Below are 21,802 nucleotides of genomic sequence, written 5' to 3'. Positions count from 1 at the left end.
AATTTTTTCATGATCTAACATGATATTTAAATGTTATTAAAACGTTTTGACCAAATGCAAGCATTTTTGTGTTTGCTAGGATGTAACTCTTGGTACTCAATGGGTATAATCTCTTCGGTGCACACACTATTACATTACCTATTCCTGTTCTATTCAAATTCAATAAGGAAGAAAAACATTTCCACCACAACTTGAAAGAGTTCATCAAATTGTCTGGTATCCATACATTCTAAATGGTGGGACAAGGAATATATAGCAAACATTCAAATCATGGCTTGTACATGTACATATTCAAGCTATTCTTTGTGCATTGAACATTTTCCAAAGAAACAATCTTTTGTTGATCCCATGAGCATTGAACATTTCTCCAAATTCTTTAGTTACAAATATTAAGGAGAAATATATTCTTACTAATTCTAGCAATTGATCAGATAAAACATGGTGACTCTTACTAAGTAATCTGTTATCACCTACTGTCGATTTAATTCCAGATAAATAAATACCACACTAATGTTTTGGGATTCAAAAATTTTTATCCTGTTTTGCCAAATGAAATCCTAATGCAAGTTACATTTGACCAATGTTGGGAACAAAGGCTAAAAATTAAATTTTGCATGTTTTCTTACAATTGCAGTTACAAAAATTCAGACTTGAAACTTTTTAATTTAAAGAAAGAATGGTTTAAAAGAGACTAAAAAATGTGTTTGCTTAAAATTAGCATATACTGCTTAGACTTTATGCTTGATTGCCACAGCATACAATAAAACACCCTATAATACATGGTTTTAATCCTTATTTCCAAAAATTGGCCAAATATTAAAATTTGACTTGAATTAGGATTAGGTTTGAGCTGTTTTATTTGACAAAACAGGATATTTTTTTAATCCCCCAAAAATAGTAGTGTATTTTTCTGGAATCTGGAGAGACATTTTCATAACTCATCATACATTTGGTTTTCTTGTGCTAGCTTGACAATATTAGAGCACTACATTATTATGTACATATATACAAACATACAGACTATTACAATGGCACATGATTGAACAGAAAAGTTCTCAAAATAATTTGATATATCTATAAAAAATATTGCTTCATTAAATATTTCCTTAGCAAATTTTATTATATATAAATTTATTACATACAAATTATTATTCATACCTGATTAAAGAAATAATTCACAATTTGATATAACACCACCATCATAGTTTACCAGAAAATCTTGCATTTTGCAATCACTTCCTGGCATATTTATGAATATAGTTGAGACATTAAGCACACAATCTCAACCTGCATATAAAATAAATACTTGAAACAAGAAAGATTCCACATGGCGGTGGGATCTACATTCAAATGTTTCAATGCGCATCCATAATAGGACTTGTCTACACCGCACCTGAATTCGCATCCGGGTAATAATTGCCTAGTGAGCACGTTTCTTGTAAGGCCTAAACGTAAGGCGTAACCCGACCTACCCTAAAATTAGGCCCGACCCTAAAAAATTTAAAAATAAAATTTACAAAATAAATAAAAATAAATAAATTTTTTATGTTACGCCAATCAAACAATTTTTTTAGGCCTAAGTGTACTACAGTGTGTGTAGGGCACTCATGACGTGATGTTGATTGCGCGCTCAGATCAGATGAGATCAAATGGAAACGCATCTCTAAATGCATTTTAATGCGATTCCTCCCTTTTGTGTGGAGTCAATCACTAATTCTGGGAAAGATTATGTGGCTAACCACACATAACATAAGGCACATTATAATATGGAATTATAGTGACTCAGACCAAAGGAAAACAAGCATTTTGCAATCACTTCCTCACATATTGTCTCCAAAACATTTGGCAAAAAACTATGTGCTTCGTTCTTTATAACTTTATTTCATTTTTAGTTAAACAAGCTAGGCCCCTATGTGTGTTATAGAGGATTTAGTTTTTGTAGCCTGCTTGGACTGATTGCGGCAAAATTGAGATAAAACACTTCTTTTCTTTTGGCCTCACCTATAGCTCTGTTAACATGTCAAATGTAATGGGTACATAGCTAAATTAGCTATACATCTGATACATATCTGCATCTCTAGGGATCAGACGAAAAGTATGAAAATATCAATAAGCAAATAAGTAACAACAATTTGGCCTGTTTTCTTTCAAATAAATGAATTTATTCTATCATAAACTCATGAGGGTTGGGCTGACACATTGTGGCAGTCAGCCTGGGAATGTTTGGTTGGAATCCTAGAATTTTGCCCAAAGCTGAAAAATACTTGGTCAGCTAAATGAAAGTCTATATATGCAGCCTTCAGATATAAGGTTTAATGTTTTACCCATTTTAAATCATTAAAAAAAAAACTTCTAAAGAAGAAATTCTAACTTGTCCTATTGATCTAAAAAATAAATACATTTATTACTTAAAAATGAATAAAAAATGCTAAGTACTAAGTATGTTACAAAACCAATTTGGAATATATTCTGCTGATTTGAAAACATTGTATTTATAACTGTTTAGGCTCTATAGTATGCTACAAACTATTACAAATTGGTTTTACAGGAAAAAAAGAGAAGATAAAAAAGAAGAAAACATGATAATATTTCTGTTTCTTTCCTCATTTTCCCCAATAAATCATAATTGGGTGTTAGCGTTCCGAGTAATAGTATATTCTACACGAGGTCATATTCTGACTAACACTACCTGCATGATTACAACCAAACAACCAACCAAGTTACAGGGTGTCCCATAATGATTTAGTACAAATCTGTGTGACATTTTCCATGGTATTTTGAAGTTCCGTCATGATTATAATGAAAATATCTTTCTTTCTTTTTTTGGCACAACACAAGAGTACATACATAGACATAGACATTAAATGTTGGACCAATTATTGGTCCAACATTTAATTTCTATGTCTATGTATGTACTTGTAAAGCTTTCTGTATGAACCTGTACCATTCATTTTGAGACACCTTGTAATTAAGGCCTTAAAAAAATTGTTTGATTGGCGTAACCCGACCGACCCTAAAAATAGGCCCGACCTAAACTTTTTTCTTATTTTTTGCAAAAAATGGATAAAAAAAGATTCTAATTTTAAAAAAGAGAAACATTTGCAATTTTCAGCTTAAAATGTGTGTAAAAAAAAATTTAAAAAAAAAAAATTGCAGACCGACCTACCCTAATTTTTTTCATGTTACGCCAATAAACAATTTTCTTTTTTAGGCCTAAGTCAAATCCATTCTGTATTTATTCTGTTCATTCTGCATGAAGATTTTCACAATCTTCACCCTGGAAAATATTACTCCATTACATGCAGTATATTTATATATACATTAAGAAAGCATCCATCTTGAGTCTGGTCTACAACAAGTAGGTTTACAATAATAGACAAGGTCCCTCAAGTTTTATAATTATGCCATGAGCACCCATGTAGGAACTTTTCTTGTCACATGTATTATGGGATTTAGTATATCAATATTTGTGATGTGGTATATCAAAAAGAGACACTATTGGGCACAACATTGTTTTCCCCAATGTAATCAAACATTCCTAAGCGAAGATATTGAGTTCGTAAGTTGGATTGGAAATTGACATCCTGATTGACATCTTGGAAAATGTCTGAAAAAATACAAGATGCCAGTTATATTCCGGTCTGAAACTATCAGACAATATTTTAAACATTACTAACATCACATGCAACAAACATATATTGTGAAAAAATCACCCCTGGGCAGATTTTTTGCTATTTCTCCATTTACGATCCTGCCCAAAAGTGTCTCCTTTCGATATACCACCTCACATTTAAGGCATTTGATATCATGCTAAGCTGTAATGCTGAAATAAAAACATATATGAGTAGCTTAAATGCACACCTGGCATTTTAAAGCATATATTGACAAAATGTCCAAGTCTGACAATAACAGCACTACCAAACATAATTTTTAATCTTATTTTTGAGTTATTAATGAAAGAATTACGGGTCAGGCAAATGACGCAGTTACAATACGTGCATACGCAAACACAAAAATGTAAAACATAAGCTGAACAAACTAGTATATAAAAACAACATAAGTAATTTTATGCTCTATACGTTTCCTTATTGAAGTAGAGAAAATTTACATCTAATGATGCTTTATAACTCAAACATCAAAACAGGAATACATTGAACATTTTAGTGATTCCAGTGAAGCACCTTGCAAGGAATAGGGTAGGTTGACCATCGCAAATATACAAAATCTCATGCTGATGCAACACTTGAAACCCTCTATGTATTATGAATACCTGCCATGTATGAGCAATGCCCATTGTACAGAGCAATTTAACACTTGACAATAAAATGATTCCTCTTGCCGAGGAAAAATTTTGTGGTAGGTTAAAACTTATACCTGAATAAAACCATCATATCTGATCGATATTTATAGCACAAGAGGTCAACTCAGAGAATAAATCAAAAATAACAATCGTACATAGAATAACAATAGAAATATTTGAAAGATTCGAGATGAAATAAATTGCTTTCTTCCCTGAAATATTACATTATACATAATTACATTTATATACAATTCTATGGTACTGATTACGTTGGGAAAAATTTCATAGTATTTTCAATAATATTTATTAATTTATACGAAGTAACAAAATCAAATAGCAAACTTTGGTAGGTCTATATATAGATATCATTATTCAATAATAACATATCTACATGGTGGGTGCATAAGCAAATAAAAATCATAATCATGATTATGTGTGCATATCTTTCTCTAGAAAAATGATTTATAACACAATTTGACAAACTTTTAAGAGTTTTGACACATAGATTCATATAAGGATACAATGATTGTCACAACACAAGTACAAATTGGTGGAATAGGGATGGCTCCAGTGGTGGTGTCAGACTGCACCTGTGTGTTACAGTCCCTTCTCTTCATATCACCCACTCAGTGGCAATGTGCTGGGGAGGGGGGCAGGGACATAGCCCTGCATTTGCTTGTCAGTCAGTCACAATAATTGCACCCATTTGCTATTGTTTTTATGCCATTTTCTGCCTAGTTTGGCTGCAGCTGGGGTAGGCACCACCACTGCATACATCCCATCATTATGTAAGGCACAATACAATAATCATTATTTAAGTACTACAACCAAAATACAAACTTGATGGGTCATACCGTAAATATTTGCCTAATGGCTCATATGGTTCCCTTGACATTGGAATTTTAGGCAGAAACTGTAAGTGCCCTCCCATAAAATTCTCACCAGCAAATAAACGCACATATCCTTAATTCTTCTTGCAATTTTCATAATAGGCAATTCTTCATGTGCACATGAAAATTACCCTAAGGCTATGAATTGAAGCCTATGTGCGCCATTAGGCGAATCTTTACGGTAAATTATATTTATACTTCATACAGATGTTTGTATATTTTATATGAAAATGGTATTTTTACATGAAAATAGTAAGTCATCAACATTATACCTCCATAAGCATGCATATTTATGCAGACACGTATAAAAGCAATAGTGCGCACACAGACAACAAACCCCTTTACGAGTGCAAATGCACCCCACACATCAACACCCCCACTCATGCACACATACAGAATAAAATTCAAATATATCATTTCAATAAATAATCATTTGGTATCACATCTTTTTGGTCCATCTTTAAGAGATTCATCAGTAGTTTTTCATATCACTACCCACCTCAGTTATATCCAACTCATTTAATATGATAAACAGCATTGAGTTCCTAATGATCCAAATATCAATAACATGTGGGTGATTTCCTATCCAAATATTCTACCTTGCATAACTATTAAATTAGTACCTCATTTTATGTATTCACCATACAACAAAAACATCTAACAAAAATGTTGTTTCTAGCTACTTGATATTCAACATTAAAATGCTATGGGATGTCAAGGAGAAGCACACATACTTTGCATAATTAATATAAAACAAGATTTCCCTAAAATAGCATACTATTTTAAATTAACAAACAAAATTAATTTTGCTTTATTAAGAATCATATATATGTCATTGGAAATAAAACTGGATGTCTTTTGTTGTGAAAACACCCCATTTTTAGGGGGTTCCACATGAATACAATATATTTCTTGAGCATGCCACAGAAAGCAACTACACACCAATTTGGTGCTAGCAAAAAGTAGGCAGTTCCATACATGTCCAAAAACATGACCCTAAAAGGCACCGTAAGACATACTACCTTGACAGAGAAGACATGTCCACACTTTTCCACTCAAACAAGACACATGCCTAGATAAGTACCTCTCCCATTTGTGTAAATCTCACATTATGACTTGATGAGTTGTTGAGAGTTCACAGCTCCGTTACAGATTGGGTCTTTGCACCACGGTCTTCATCTTTTTGCACGGAATTCCCCATGTTGACATCTTCTTTGTCCATACCTGTGTTTTCATAGATTGCTGTGACTTTGGTGGTATTCTGTTCTGCTTTCCTACGCCTCTGTGAGCAAAACATACATTCAAATTAAAAAAGGATAAATAATTAGAGCAGGGCTAATAACTCAAGGATGGCAAGGTCATCAAAATGTTAAAAACAGCAGATGGGAGACTGTCTAGTGACAAATAAAATCACAGCCCCTTGCACTTGTACCGGCACTGAATTACAGCTTCATGAAAAGTTTACAAGATGTGTTGATATTCTTCTAAATCATTTATATAAAATGAAGCTATTTCAGGGCTTTCAGGCACATAGAAATATACACTCTCTTTCATCTACCACACTTTTCGAGAAAATCCCTGTGTTAAACTGTAAAAAGCATACTTTCAGTAATGTAAATAAATAACCATTCAACATTTAAATTCTGCTGGGAGAGAAAACAATAATCACATTTGTTTAAATATGTATTAAATATTAATGCAAATTATTTTATTATATCATGGGTGTCATGAAATAAAAATAAACACTGACATTTTGCTATGAATATATGCATTATACAGTTTTCAGTTCTGGGCAATATAGATATGTATATGATAATTAAAGCTATACCATTATGAAACATGGACATGAACAAATATATGGTTTTAGACTAAGATAGCTTAGCCAGAATATAATGGATACATTTTAAATAAAGCTTTGATACCCTAAATATAGATTAAGTTGCAATTTAGAATATACTGCAGTTATGAACGCATACATATGAAATATGTCATACAGTTATTTTTACAAAGAATCAATGTTCGGTGGTTGAGGGGAGGTCAAAAAAATCACCCTCATTATAAATGAGGGCGATTTTTTGATCTGATCGGTTTTGATTCTGAAGGGTCGCTTGTCTAAACATTTGTTTCGATGGAAGGTGATAAACCAGAAAAGTTTTTGTTACGAAGGGTCATTTGTCCGAAAAATATGACCATTCGGATTAAAGACCATTTGGGATAAAGTACTTTTGGAGCATACAACACTTTGGAACAAAAACACTTTGGAATATGCTGTCATCATGAGCTTTGTCCGATATATTACTACATATCAATTAATTCACTTTTTTATGTCCTTTAATCTGATCAGCTTTGTCGTCAGACTTGCTAAAAAGCAAAAAACAAAAGCAAAAAAAAAACAATTGTAAAAAGATGTAATGCAAAAGAGAACACTTGTTCAACTTTGGAAATCTTGAAACAAGTGAAAAACAAATAAAAAGGAGTGAACTCTCCTGAATCCCACAACTCCGCCATTATATTTATACTGGACACTGCTATACTTTGTTTGACTTATACTTGGGGAAAATTATTCTGTTTTTGTCCAAACAAATTCAAATAAGTGTGTGCCAGCCACACATAACGCAACATGCGTATGTGCTGCACCCAACTTCGTCTACACCATTCTATATTCATTTCAGAAAGAGCAGTTGCCATACTACATGATCCACCTTATGAGGTAGTTAACAGTTGCTCAAACCAACATTCTGCCACACCTCTCTTGTTTACTGTTATCACTCTAAATTAATCTTCATTACTCAATATCCTTTCCAATAACTCACACAATGGAAATAGCAGCTATGAGTGCATGACCTGCATGGATCAAAGCAATACATTAACTCAAGCATGGAGCATAAACTTAATCGAAATCATCCTTACTTTTTTCACATGTCAGATGGAAGCTGCTGGATGGAAGTTACTCCATGTTAATGCCAGGAAAAACACATTCACAAGCTTGCCAGAATTTGCATTGGAAAATCACTTCTTTATAATAAATTTAAGCATTAATAATCTGAAACTGGAGCACCCTAACCCTGCTAATCTGACCATAATACAGTAATGTTTATTACTTCCAAGTGATGTCAGACAGCACTGAGTGTTTTGGGTATTTTCTAATGGATTTGTTTTTCATTTGAAAGGTCACATGACTCCATCCTATCAACACTCCATGCTCTTTTATTTCTTCTTTAACCTGGGACACTCAATCAGTTGGAAACACAATTAATCGTCTGTTTTTCCTCGAGGCCCAGAATGATGCTATGCCACTACCAGGGGACTTCCAATCAAACCTAATTATGTACATCACACTATTTTTCACACATACAAGGAAGCCTATAGGGCATCAACCTAATCAGAACTGGCTACAAGGTGTTTGTCATGGCTCCATTCACTTTGCATGTAATGTTCATGGTAAGAGGCATATAATAATGGATAACAGGTTTGCCTTGAATTGCTGCAATGATTTCGTACCATTATAAATGCACCTCGTTGTTTTCATCTCGTGGGTCTTGAGGACTTACTGGTCTAACCATAGTCTGTATAAAGCAAACAGACATATAATTGTCAATTCTGTTACATTCTGTTGGCGCATGCTATTGATGTGCAATGCTCAGCTACATGCTTGCGTGCGTGAAAGACCATGCAGAGACCCCAGGTGGGTACTCAAGTTTGTTTGGCTGTAGGGACACAGTGTTGGGTAGGGATGTACCTCAAAGAATCTGGGAAAAGGGACACATATTTATACCAATTTTCATACCAAACCCAAAATACCACCCAACTCTATTTTTTTAATACTTTTGGGTCAGTTGGAAAAGGGGAATAAGAACCTTTTTAGGCCTTGGGTGAAAATATGTGGTATAAATTTTGCACAATGACATTTTATACCAATATTGTCCAAAAATTAGACATCCCGTATGGTCGTTTGTACTGAGTACCCCCTGGGGCAAAGACAGAAGTGATTTTCCAACATTTTAAGATCACATGCAAACACTTCAAGTTCATGGAGCCAATGAAAACAGTGACATGCAAACCAAAATCCCGGTCCCAGCACTCTTGTGTATCCACGGTTACTCATGCTCATCAGAAATTTTGCAAAATAATGGTATTTGCAGGTAATTTTTTATACCACTTGTTTGCAAAATTTAAAAAAATGTGCTCTTCATGCATAAATCATCATAGTTTCATTATTCAGTTTGGTGCACATTATACATCAAGTCACATTACATCAATTACACGATGCATACAACCGCGGGTAGGGTGCTCATGCATTATTATGTACATGTTATGTATCCTATGCGTTTCCGTCAGAAGAGGTATATTAGAAATAAATGGGGTCTTGTTGAAGGGCAAAAAATTTGTAAAATTGCTAATATGGGTTTTATCCTGAAGGGTGTTTTTAAAGTTCACGGACAAGCATGAGATCCCACGGATACACAGAGTGCCAGGACCAAAACACACTTCACTGTAAAAACAACTGATAACACTTAATAAACACTAAAATGTGTTTATATTTATATTCTACACGTAAAAGTATAGGAGGCATTGCATATGATTAACACTATAACACGTTTATAGAAGGATTTATTGATGGATTAGTAACACTTTTATGTTGGAGTGTTTATATTTTTATCATAAATACATGTACCTCTACAAACATGTTATGGTGTTAATTGTATGCAATGCCTCCTATACCTTTACTTGTAAAATATAAAAATAAATGTGTTTTAGTGTTTATTAAGTGTCATCAGATGTTTTTGCAGTGTTCATGCTCAATTCACAATGGACTATGCTGTTACCATAGTCCAAATTTGGTAAGCAGTTATACAAGGTGTCCCATAAAAAGGTTACATGTAGAAAATGAACCGCATTTTGTGATGGTACAACAAAACAATGTCATTTTTTTAAGATATTATTTATTCATCCTTTTTGTAACTGTTTGCTAAGTTTCAATTCAGTATCTTAAAAGCAACTTAACTTATTTGCGTAAGATGACAGCGGTGTCAAGAGTGGCTAACCATCAAAATATCGCACAACGCATGTTGAACACAAGCACACCTTTGTTTTGAAATTGTTTCTTTATTACATTTTATGTTTCTCTTATTTTTCATTGTTGAACTTATTGCACAAAAGAAACATTTTGAAAAATTAAATACTATACACTGAAAATAAATAAGTTTTAGAGCTTCTTGTCTATTGGTGGTAACAAATAAAGGAAGATGGTTATTAGAGAATAACACGCTTTTGGTGAAAGCAGTTCTGCACGCTGTATCTCCTTTTATCAACATAGGGAAATGAATAACAATATCTTGCATTTAGGCCTTGCTTCGATTTTTTTTACTTGAAATCGCTGCTGTTTGTTTTACAATTCTGACTGAACTCTTGAACTAAAACTGAACAAGTTTTAACCTTTGTTTATCAGATTAAAATACTGCATTTTCCATGCTATGGCTGTGCCTATACTCAAGTGCCCGCCGAATGCACGGCGGCTGTGACGATGATATATTGAACCTCGTGTTGCATTATGTCACGTAAAGAGTTTGGTCTGGAATGCGGGCTAAGTACGTAGGATGTGAACTTGACATTCATAGTGGTACTAGTAGAGGGTACATAGATTGTGTCACGAAAAGGATATTTATGTTTATTAACATTAACTTAGATTATTTTCAAAAATCTACATGTAACCCTTTTTTGGGTCACCCGGTACTTAGAGACAGCTCATTAGCCTCTTAATGGAAGATAACACTCAATCATCTGGCAAAATGGTCAAATTGTGATTAATTTGTCGTACAAGTATTTCTTATTCATTTTCTGTTTTGCCGGTAATTGCTCATTTACATATTTCCTAGGAGTTCATTTTCTCCATGACCTTCAAGTTACCTAAAAATAGCCTAATTAATACTAAGGGACCATTCAATATTTTCATGAGGGTTGAAGTAGAATCTGAACACTTTCTGGGAGCTTGAGGGGTGAACCTGAATTTTTTTCTCAGGATCTGTGTTGAAGCATGAGGGGGAATGTTAAGTTTCAAATGTAACAAATTGGGAAAACAAGAGGGAGTGGATCCGAAAATTTTGAGCGGACACAAAGGAAATGAGAAATTTTTTGTGATTTTTTAAACAAATTTCTCCTTTACCCCCAGCGTAAATATTGAGCGGTCCGTAACTTGAGGGTAGTATAAATGTGTAAACATGCTTGTATATGAGGCTGTATGATAATGAATCATATTTAGCATACAAATACAGCAGGCAACAGCCATTAACACTAATTGCAGTGTCATGAAATCAGCATGTGCTATTATAATCAAATTGAACTTATACACTTGTTGATCATGAATGGAGTAGTAAAGTTGTATTCAGACTCCGACAGCATACAGACTTTTTATTGTACGTACAATATTGTATGTACAATATGTACGTTATTTAATCTATTGCCATTCTATTTCCAGTAATGTTTAAGTTCTAACGAATGTTTGATGACGAAAAATCGATAATATGTTACATACAATATCTAGCAGAAATATATTATCGATTTTACGTCATCAAACATTCGTTAGAACTTAAACATTACTGAAAAATAGAATGGCAATAGATAAATAACGTACATATTATTGTACATACAATATTGTACGCATAAATAAAAAAGTCTGTATGCTGTACAGAAAACCTCTTAATGTCCCTTTCTAAATCATTTATGAACATTCTACTCCATGGGGAGGGGGGAAGGAACAAAATACCCCCAGTCAGAACTCATGCACACCAGTAAAACCCCAAAATTACTAAAATCACCTGCCCCCCCCCTGAAAAATTCTTGGCACCGCCATTGCTCCTTCATCCCTCTGGCAATCTAAATGCAATCTAAATAATGACTATCTATCCAGCACAAACTTGAAAATATATCCAGATTATGTTTCATACAGCTCAGTTCTTGAGTAGCAGCATCAAAATTCAGCTATATTTATTTCTCACTTATGTCTATTCATGAGTTGTAATGGGCTATTCTAGTCGAAATCCATACACCCCCTATGGAAAACATGACCTTATTCTCCTACACTGGGAGCGTGAATTTCAAATGGGGTTACCTAAATGAGTGATTCTATTTGAAATCTTCACCCCCTGTGCTGGAGATTAAGGGCATGTCTTCTATAGGGGGTGTATGGATTTCAATTGGACTAGTCCACTTGGTAAGTTGTATATTTAGAGTTGCATTATAAAAGCACTTAAACCATGTCGGCAATCGACATATAGAAATGATTTCCTCTATACTAAACACCATATTCATGATGGATCATATTGCTATATATTTTAAGCCAAGAATATTCATTGAAACACTTGTAAATTTGATACTTGACAGACAGATGCGCCAATTCCATCACACGACATCCTGTGCTTATTGAACATCATTTGTAATAACAAGTGTGAGAGTATTATTGTGTGACAATACAGTCTAAAAATATATTCTGAACAAATCACGACAAGATATTTATGGTATGAATTCATCATACAGGTAGGAGTATTGCTGAAGGGAGTGGGAGACACTTAAAATGATTACTAATAATATATTATAAAAGGAAAAAACCTTGTAATAGAAAACAGGGTGGAAAAGCTTGGAATATAAAGTAAGGAAGCGTAGACTTGTGACTCCACGTTGATTGTGTCCTTTAAATAGATTACATAACATTCCACCCAAATTAAACTGGTATGACAAACAGGAAATATTGCTGATGGTGATGGAGGGGAGGATTACTCATACACACAAGTGGTAGTTAACTGTATGCACCCCTTTCAACACAGATACCAATGCTGTCAAATTGCGAAAATAGCACGCTTTGACATGGTGCATATATATATTTGAGTAATTTGGGAGCAAGATTTTCCACAAATGCAAACACACATGGACACAAACAACTATTTTTGCCAAATCCTTAATTGGATAATCATTTATGTCAAAAAAGACAGATTGAGTGAGATACAATTAATGGAAGGGATAGAAAGATGAAAAAAGCCAATTAAGAATGAATAAAAAGGATGGAATAATGCAAAAGAAGAAAATAGGACGGGAAGAGGCAGCACATATTTGATTTCAAAGAGAAACAGTGAGAACACTTATCCCCCATAGCTCAAATATCAATCTATAACAAATACATCATCATTTTGATATATCTTTTAAGATATATCAAAATGATATATCAAAATATTATTTGCATATTTTGATATATCAAAATATTATTTGCATATTTAAAAATATGCAAATACTAAACAGGTTGCAGACAAGGAGCAAGTTAAAAGAGTAGAAAGAATGTTGAGCACATCACTGAAAGCAATAATGTACAAATAGTTATAAATACACAAGTTTAATAGCGTTAGTGCGGCATAGCCCAGAGTTTGTATGTTATATTGCTATCACAATTACATAATATAGTTATAGGCCTATGTGCAAACTTAAATTTCAAAATATTAACTGCACATTTTGTTTCTTATCCATTTATTTATTTGCCCTCAAATGGTCTCCATATGACCTTGACATTATATACTACAACATAAAATACTGGCTTTCAATTTCATGATCTTTATATTTTTTGGTCAAAACAGCACAAAAATCACTAAAATATGACATTTTCACCCATAAAAAATGTATTGAATTATGTGATGATTATGTTCATAGATATTACATATCCATGTACATCTGAACTACGTCTCGACCAATAAATATAGGCTCAATCAATCCATAGGATAAATGTGCAAGAAAATATCAGGATATAAAAAGAAAACCCTAACCAAAATGAAACATCCCTACACACCCACATACATGCACAGAACAGGGATGAAAGTGGCCTGAAGTGACTTGGCAGGAAAAGCCTGAAAAAGCGCGTAAATTTGGGCTATAAAGCCTCAAAACAGGCTGAAAATAAATAAAAGTGCGGAAATTTGGAGTAGCAAAAGGCCTGAAATCAGGCAATTGCCTGAAAACTGACATCCCTGACAGAAGGAATATGCCATTACAACATGCCTAAAGCCAGGGGGATAAAAATCAAATCACAAAGTTTTTGTAAATCAAATTTTTAGTACATTTGTTTTAAAAAAACCTTGTGATTGATGATCACAATAACATACATATATTTCTGGAAACAATCTGATCCACCTGCCCAATCAGTGTTGAAAATGCTTAACTAGATCTATAAGGAAAAACTAAAACTTGACAAAAACATAATGCTAGGGATTTGGGGTTTTCAGCATTACAAAGCTGGCTAATAAGTAGTAAGAAATTACATTTTAAACATGGCTCACATTTGCTCAAGCGAATTGCATTACGTCAGAGGCTAAATTCAACCACAGACCCTTTATATGATATATTCATATGATTGCAGAGGGTCTGTGATTCAACTCAAGTAGACAAACTATGCTTGGATCATATTCTACAAACTAAATTTGGCCAGAAAAACAGGCTATTTGCTGCTATTATCTAGCTATGACGCACACAAGTTATCATGAAATTAAATCTGTCATCAAAAATGTAAGCTAACATTCACAGGAACACATGAGATTTCACAACACCCTATGGTTTCAGCAAAAATGAAAAATTGCAATACAATGAAAAATTGCAATGCAACATTTGCCAGTGGAGTGCATAATTTCTTTTAATTATATATTATCAGTGATTCATAACCTCATTAATATACGCGATACATGCGATCCAATCATTTACATTTATTTGGCAAAACGCAAACGCTGAACGCGGTCACTAATAAACAACAGTGGACCTCCGCGCAGTCAGCGTAAATATTAGTAACCTCCGCGCGCGCCGGGTTGTGCGTCGAACAAATTGCGAGAGTGCTGCTATGGTTACGATTGCGAGAGTGCTGCTATGGTTACGAATATATGGAATATTCATTCCATTATGAATATTCCATATGTAGGTATAAAAATACAAATTCAAAGTATAGACCTCTGGCAAGGCAACCGTTACTTAAAGTTTCACGGGATACCCTCACGGGAGCACTCTAAAATTCCAAAGTTAGTCACTTGTAAAGTAAACTTGTTATAGGTATAAAAATAAATATGATTACAGAGCAATTTGAAAATTTGGATTGCGCGCTAACAAATTGTGATACTCACTTCTGTTATTGGTCGTCCTGTTTTAGCCTGATCGATTTTTGAAAAGGCAAAACGTAAAAATTGTTTATTTTTTAGGAAAATTGTGTGATATCTAAACATTTTGCCTTTGGACCTTGGAATATTCCTCGGTTCCAAAGGTAAAATGTTAAGATTTTTCACAATGCCCTCCAAATAACCGATGCGCAGTTATTAACCTCTAAACAATATTGCTCCCCCAATGGGATCATCATATAAGACTTTTTAAAGTCTTAAAAGCTGGCATTAAAAGCTGGCATTTCGCTTCATTTTATGGGTGGACAGCAACTCTTTTTTTGCAGAAAGCTGGTTAGAATAGAAACTACAAATGCACAAGTATGAACTGGCCATCTATTTAACTGGAACATTTTGCAGCAGCGTATAACAATCAATTCAAATAATCTATGCAAATCTACATAATATCATTTTCAAGAAAGCCCATTTTAACACCCTCAAGATGCAACATACTTTGCTGAGGAAAAAAAGAAGCAAAATTAAATGCAATGGTAAACTTGACAAGGTCTTGGTTCGCATCAGGGAAAAAGGGTTGCGAGGCAAAATATTCCGTAACAACAGCTTTTGTGCAAGGAATTTTTATGTTAACTTCATGTTTCATTCAAAGATTGTATATAGTAATAAATAATCACAACCAATAGGTTTATTTGAAATATGTGACCCCTCACATCAAAACCAACCACTTGGCTTCAGAAATGAAAATGAAAAATTTAAACACTAGGATAAACTGCTGTTTTTAGCTTTAAAATGACACCTTACTTGTTGAAATCAGATACAGTAAAAATGTTTTATGAGGCAAAACAAGCTCAAATTTCTGTTTATTTTCTTTATATTTTCTCATCTTCTATCATTATTATCTGAAAATGAAGCCACCCGCGAAGCAGTCGGTTTTGATGTGATGGGTCACATATGTTAGTTACTCAGACTGAGTATTTTCATAAAATAATAACTTTTCTCAAGAGTCCAGTTACATTCAACATTTACCCAAACAAAAACTTCTATTCACATCAAATTACATACATCTAAAACAAGCACTGATTTTTTTTCAAAAAAAGGTTTACAAAATCTATTTAACAAAACACCTAGTGTCACCTAATGCTATCATTATTGAAACCCATATTAGCACCACAAAAGGTACATCAATAAGTATGCAAACTCACTAACTTGAAATCAACAAAATACAAACACAAAAATAAAATAAATACAAAACTGAACCATTTGCAATGCAATGCAACAAACTAAACCGTAAGAAAAACCATGCAACTACGACAAAAATTTAATATTAACAGAAAAATCCACCCAAGGGGAAACAGAAGAAATAGTGCTTTCTATGAGGTCAAAGGTGAGCATGCCTGTTGGCTGTGATTTCTTACCTCCTCCTTAGCATCTAGACTCGGAGGTAGGTGGACTCCTCCGTTGCTGATGCCCACTTCGACTTGGATGTCTCTCGAAATGCTATCTATATGAAGAAAACCGGTACCACAAAGACATCAGTACCAAAGAGAAAAAGAGATCCTCCAATACACCAATATCTCATTGGACGAGTAGAATCTAATACTATTAAACGGAACACAATCTACTACTCACTGTAGTGATAAGTTTTTTCATTTTGTCATCAAATATACTTTTTAGGATTACTATAAACACCACAGAGTGTGGTCAATCAAATCTAAATGTGTATTAACCATCTGATATACTACCTTTGTGTGATCAACAGTGGGGTTAAAGTTGATGCTGGGTCAGATTTTATGATTTAAAGTTCTTTCAAAAGTACACAAAAAGTGTTGAACAAATGTTTCATTATTATAATGTTAGTGATATTATTTCATGAAGTTATTAGTTGATGAGAAACATAACATCATAGACTCAATGAACCATGCAATGAACACAAGTGCTGTTAGTCACATGTAAATTTTATTAAAATTTTTGTTTGTTGCAAATTTTATTGTTTTTTGTGTCAGCAAAGTGTTTTGTTTGTTTAATGCTTGCATATTAATATAATTCTATGAAACATGCTCATATTGTTACAACAGTCACTATTTGGTCAAAGAATGCAAAAGAACAAGTGCAACTGGTAATTGTCACATTTGCTTCGCAATACAAATTTATTTTTATACATACATATACAGACTATATACATACATATATATAGCATGCTAATACAATACACAAGGAGCCAGATAGAGGGTGCTATTACTGTTTGGTATCCACATGGGAACTTGGGAAGTGCTGTTTTGCACATAATTTGTTATGGATTTAATAACTTGCTTTACAAATGGTTTACACAAAAAGCTTGAAGAACATTTAAGGAACCATTCAGAGAGAACCCTTTACTAAACAGAACAAAAAAAATCAGGTTCTTTAGCCAAGAAAATAATATTTTAGTATCAAAAAGGGTTAACACTACTTTTCACTTTTCTTAACTTTGCTATGAGTCCCTGAATTAATGAATTAGAAAATTTATAGAACTTTTCAAAGTTCTTTATAGAACAAAAACATTGCTTAGGGTGCGGTATACGGGAAAAAATGTTCTAAGTTACCCCCTTTTTTTCTAAGAGTGAAAGGAAATGGTTCTAAAAGGGCTATTTTAATAGTGGACCTCAGTGTTTATGACACAATCCCATAGTGTACATTGATTTAAAAGCAATCTGCCTGACAGCTATTTCATGTCAATGAGTAACATTCTCATAACAATGCACCGACTCAGCTGTTTTGCTATTACATCTATGGTGAAGTCTTTAACACATGTACTCCAGTGCTTAGAATTAATACACAAGACTTTATAAAGCTGGGCCCCAAAGAAAATCCACCTTCATGAATATGTAAATAAAGCTTGTCCTCTTCTGTACCAATCATCATGCCTACAAAACAACACTAGTTATATCCTCTATAACCTATTCCACATATAACATCAAGATACAAACATGAACAGAGATGATGGACAGTATCTACAAAGTCACAACAAGAATGAGTTAGTATGTATTACCTATCATGGCAGGGTTATCGATTCCTACTGAGTCAGCAGATCTGGATTGGGTTATGACAAGCTTGTCAGAGTGACCAGGTATGAGGCGTGCCAGAGGGTGGGGCATTTGTAGCTCTGTTCTCCTCTACAAATCCAATTGGTAATGCGTGCAAAAGGTACAACCCAAAACCCCAATATGGTTAGTAATGTGCAATTAGTACACGGTGTAATATTGAGTATTGTGCAAGAAACTTGACATGAACAAAGACACCTTATGTGGTGTCTTGTTGTTAATCATTATTTTTTCAAAACCTTCTGTGCAATTGTATTGCAAGTTATTTGAACAAATTCTTTCAGGTGATTCAATAAGAGTACGGCTGTATCACACCGAGTAGTTGCTAGCAGAGTGCAGCATTTATATAATGACGTTCTCATCAGCTGTCTAGATCTACTATTTTTATTTGATTGCTGTCGTGGGATTGTTATCTCCATATTATTAAACATTGGGTCCCTGTGTCAGAAAAGTGACAAAAGCAACTCAATCGCAAGTCGCTCTGCAACGTTGACCACCTTGTTAGTAGTTTTTCAGTCACTGCCAGTGTATAATCAGCCAACAATTGGTTTCTCAATTGCGATACTCCTAGTATGATAAGACCATTAATTCCCAATTGATAAAAATTGTATATTCTTGTTTTCAAAGATGACAGAAAATGCAGATAAAACCAGCAGTCATGATATAACAAACTTTTTCATGTAATAAGTTAGTGCCTCATGCACAAGTGCTATCAAGTAAAGTACCGTCTTGCAGACTTATCCCTGAAACCTATCAAAAGTGATATCTTATCAGTAAGCATTGAGAAACACTCTTAACTTCCATCTAAGTGTTCTCCATTGTTTCTACTATGCTCATTAAACACTTAGTATCAACTGCATTCACCAGGATAATTCATCCTGAATATGTTGTAACACTTAGCCACCACTGTTTCTAAATAATATGTAGTCTCCATGAAGTTTTCATTTTATTGACCATGTTTCAGTGTTTGTTATCACTGATGTCGCTTTCTCTTGACTCTGAACAAAGTACAAGCTCAATGTGTTCACAAAATTGTGTATTTTTAGTATTTTCCTACTGAATTTTAATTCCACATCAAAATATTTTTCCCAAACCCCCATGAAAACTTCCTTGCAGACAATAATTTTAATATCAAAGAAAAAAGTATCAAAACTTTTCATTATCTCATTTCCTGTCCATGATTTTCAAATACACACAAACAAGCCCTACACACTCACCCCTGCACCCCCCACCCCACACACACACCCACTCATTCCCCACCCCTATAACTTTTTTCTTTTAATAATTTTCAAACACAAATTTTCAGCATTTATTTTATAGAAATCAGAACATCTTATATTCTTCCATTCGCTGCTCTTTATGGAAAAACCACTCAAAAACATAATAAAAAATCTGATATTTTGTTATTTTACTTCAAATTTCTATGAATATCTGAGCTGTTAAAGAGAAATCATTAAACTGGTATGACTATCTTAGAGACATGAAATAAATTTACTCCAAATTGTGTAACATGATAATTCTGCGTAAGACACAATTTCAACCCATGTAAAATATTATAGCTGTTGTGAGGTAATGCTGACAGTGATTAATGAGCACCATGATATTTAAGTGCCCAATGATCAATATATCAATAAGTTATTCCAGCTGAAATCTATACACCCCTTATGGAATACATGGCCTCAAAGAAGGTGTCAGGATAATACCATATATGAAATTAATACTCCCTATGTGAGATTACGGTCATATCTTCCATAGGGGGTGTATGGATTTCAACTGGAATAGCCCAATATGTCAACCCACATGATTAATGTATATGCATACTGCACTGTGTGAACTGACATTTATTGACAGAGACCGTGATGAGCCAAATCAATATCATCCAACTTCAGCGAGTCTGAAGGCATTTTAAAGTTTGAAGACAAAATATTTTCACTGTTATAAAATTTTACTATATGACTAGTCGTAAGTAGCTGCTATGATACCACTGACAAAAGTTTTTTTTTGGAAAAGATTGTCCTTCACCGAATATGAAAACTAACAAGAAATAGTCTTTGACCTATCCACCAGATGTCAAATATTTACTTTTTAAACTTACCAAACTAGTTGTTTGCTATTTTTACATTTTTCATTATAATGAAACTATTTTATCAACAAAATTTTTAATTCAAGCAGCACATTATTCTTGAACTTGTTGTAAGATGTAGACAGTTGCCAATAGACAACTAGCTTGTGTAGTACCAGGTAAAGGGGAGGGGGATTGTCCTCATGGGTTACATCACTGCTTCATATTTACACAAGGCTCATCACTCCTATTTTATAAAGACCTAACATGCATCCAATCATACATATAATGAAAGACAGAGATAAAAAGACTAGTTTGTGTCTGAAATTCTGACAACTAGACAGAAAATACCGTATTGCATAGGTCTGCAACCAATCACGGAGTGCCTTTGCCCTGACATCAAACGCGAACTAGTCTTTTTATCTCTGTCTTTCATTATAGAGTTGGCAGAAAAAAAATCAAGCAATTGCATGACTTGTCTTATATATACAGCATTTACAACAGCATATTTTAAAAACCGAACCTGATCAAAGCATTTTACAAAAATTATACATAAAAATGTGATAATATCTATTTAGGATATTATTTAAGATGCTATGCTATGTTATATATAGCTGTTATGTATTAATTGTAATTAGAAAGTTTTGTAATATTATTGCTGCAATGTACTACAATTGCCTACAGTACACCCCGTCAGTCCGAAACCCCATCAGTCCGAACCACTGCTAGTCTGAATTTTAAGCTTACCTAACGCTAACCCTGAACCTAACCTTAACCCTAAACATAACCCTGACCCCAAACCTAACCCTAACCCTCTCGGACTGACAGGGTTTCGGAATGACGGGAGACCCCCTTTAAAAGCCTCAGTTTAATTGCATGAACGTCACACTGTGGTATGATCATGTCGAATCATGGAAATCGATGTTTACAAATCAATTTATATGGAAATATAATCTAGCTCTTAGTGATTACTTTTCATGAACCTAGGAACAAAACAGCCAGTTTGGTTAAATTAGCGTGTTACCCTTAATGTTAATTCATGCAAGCATGAATGAAAAAAGTTTGGTTAGTTGTCCCAACTGCAGCAGTAGCTGGACAGGTTTAACATTGTGCATGTTTATAGAGAAGTGATGCATAGTAACTTTGATGTTGATTATAGTAGATGCTGATTATCATTGATGCATGGACTTTGGCAGGGGATATGAGGATGCAGTGTTTCTAGATACTCACTACAATGCTGCCATATCTTGTGCTTTTTCTTGATTCAAGAGTAGACTCCTAACAAAGTCATAATCAAGGTATACACATGATGGTTACTCATCAATAATACTACAGTTTCC

The 21,802-nt window shown here is 33.8% G+C and overlaps 1 protein-coding gene across 7 annotated transcripts in view; it reads right to left on the bottom strand.

The window, feature by feature from the left end:
- Positions 1–6,206: 6,206 nt before the first annotated feature.
- Positions 6,207–21,802, bottom strand: part of LOC140155808 (phospholipid-transporting ATPase IF-like) — a 77,257-nt gene continuing 61,661 nt past the window's right edge. Inside the window, exons 28-31 of one of the 7 annotated variants that reach the window (XM_072178785.1) lie at positions 18,349–18,472; positions 16,736–16,821; positions 8,692–8,756; positions 6,374–6,472 (exon numbers count right to left, since the gene is read on the bottom strand). In XM_072178785.1, coding sequence (XP_072034886.1) covers positions 8,694–8,756; positions 16,736–16,821; positions 18,349–18,472 — 273 coding nt within the window. In that variant the 3' untranslated portion in view covers positions 6,374–6,472; positions 8,692–8,693. Of the gene's footprint in view, positions 6,473–8,691; positions 8,757–16,735; positions 16,822–18,348; positions 18,473–21,692; positions 21,741–21,802 lie in introns of all 7 variants that reach the window. The other 6 variants (XR_011859430.1, XM_072178784.1, XM_072178789.1 and 3 more) reach the window with 6 other exon arrangements.

The sequence above is a fragment of the Amphiura filiformis genome, chromosome 6, assembly GCF_039555335.1.
Source record: "Amphiura filiformis chromosome 6, Afil_fr2py, whole genome shotgun sequence".
NCBI classification, from domain to species: Eukaryota; Metazoa; Echinodermata; class Ophiuroidea; order Amphilepidida; family Amphiuridae; genus Amphiura; species Amphiura filiformis.
This window is presented reverse-complemented; position numbering and strand designations above follow the sequence as displayed.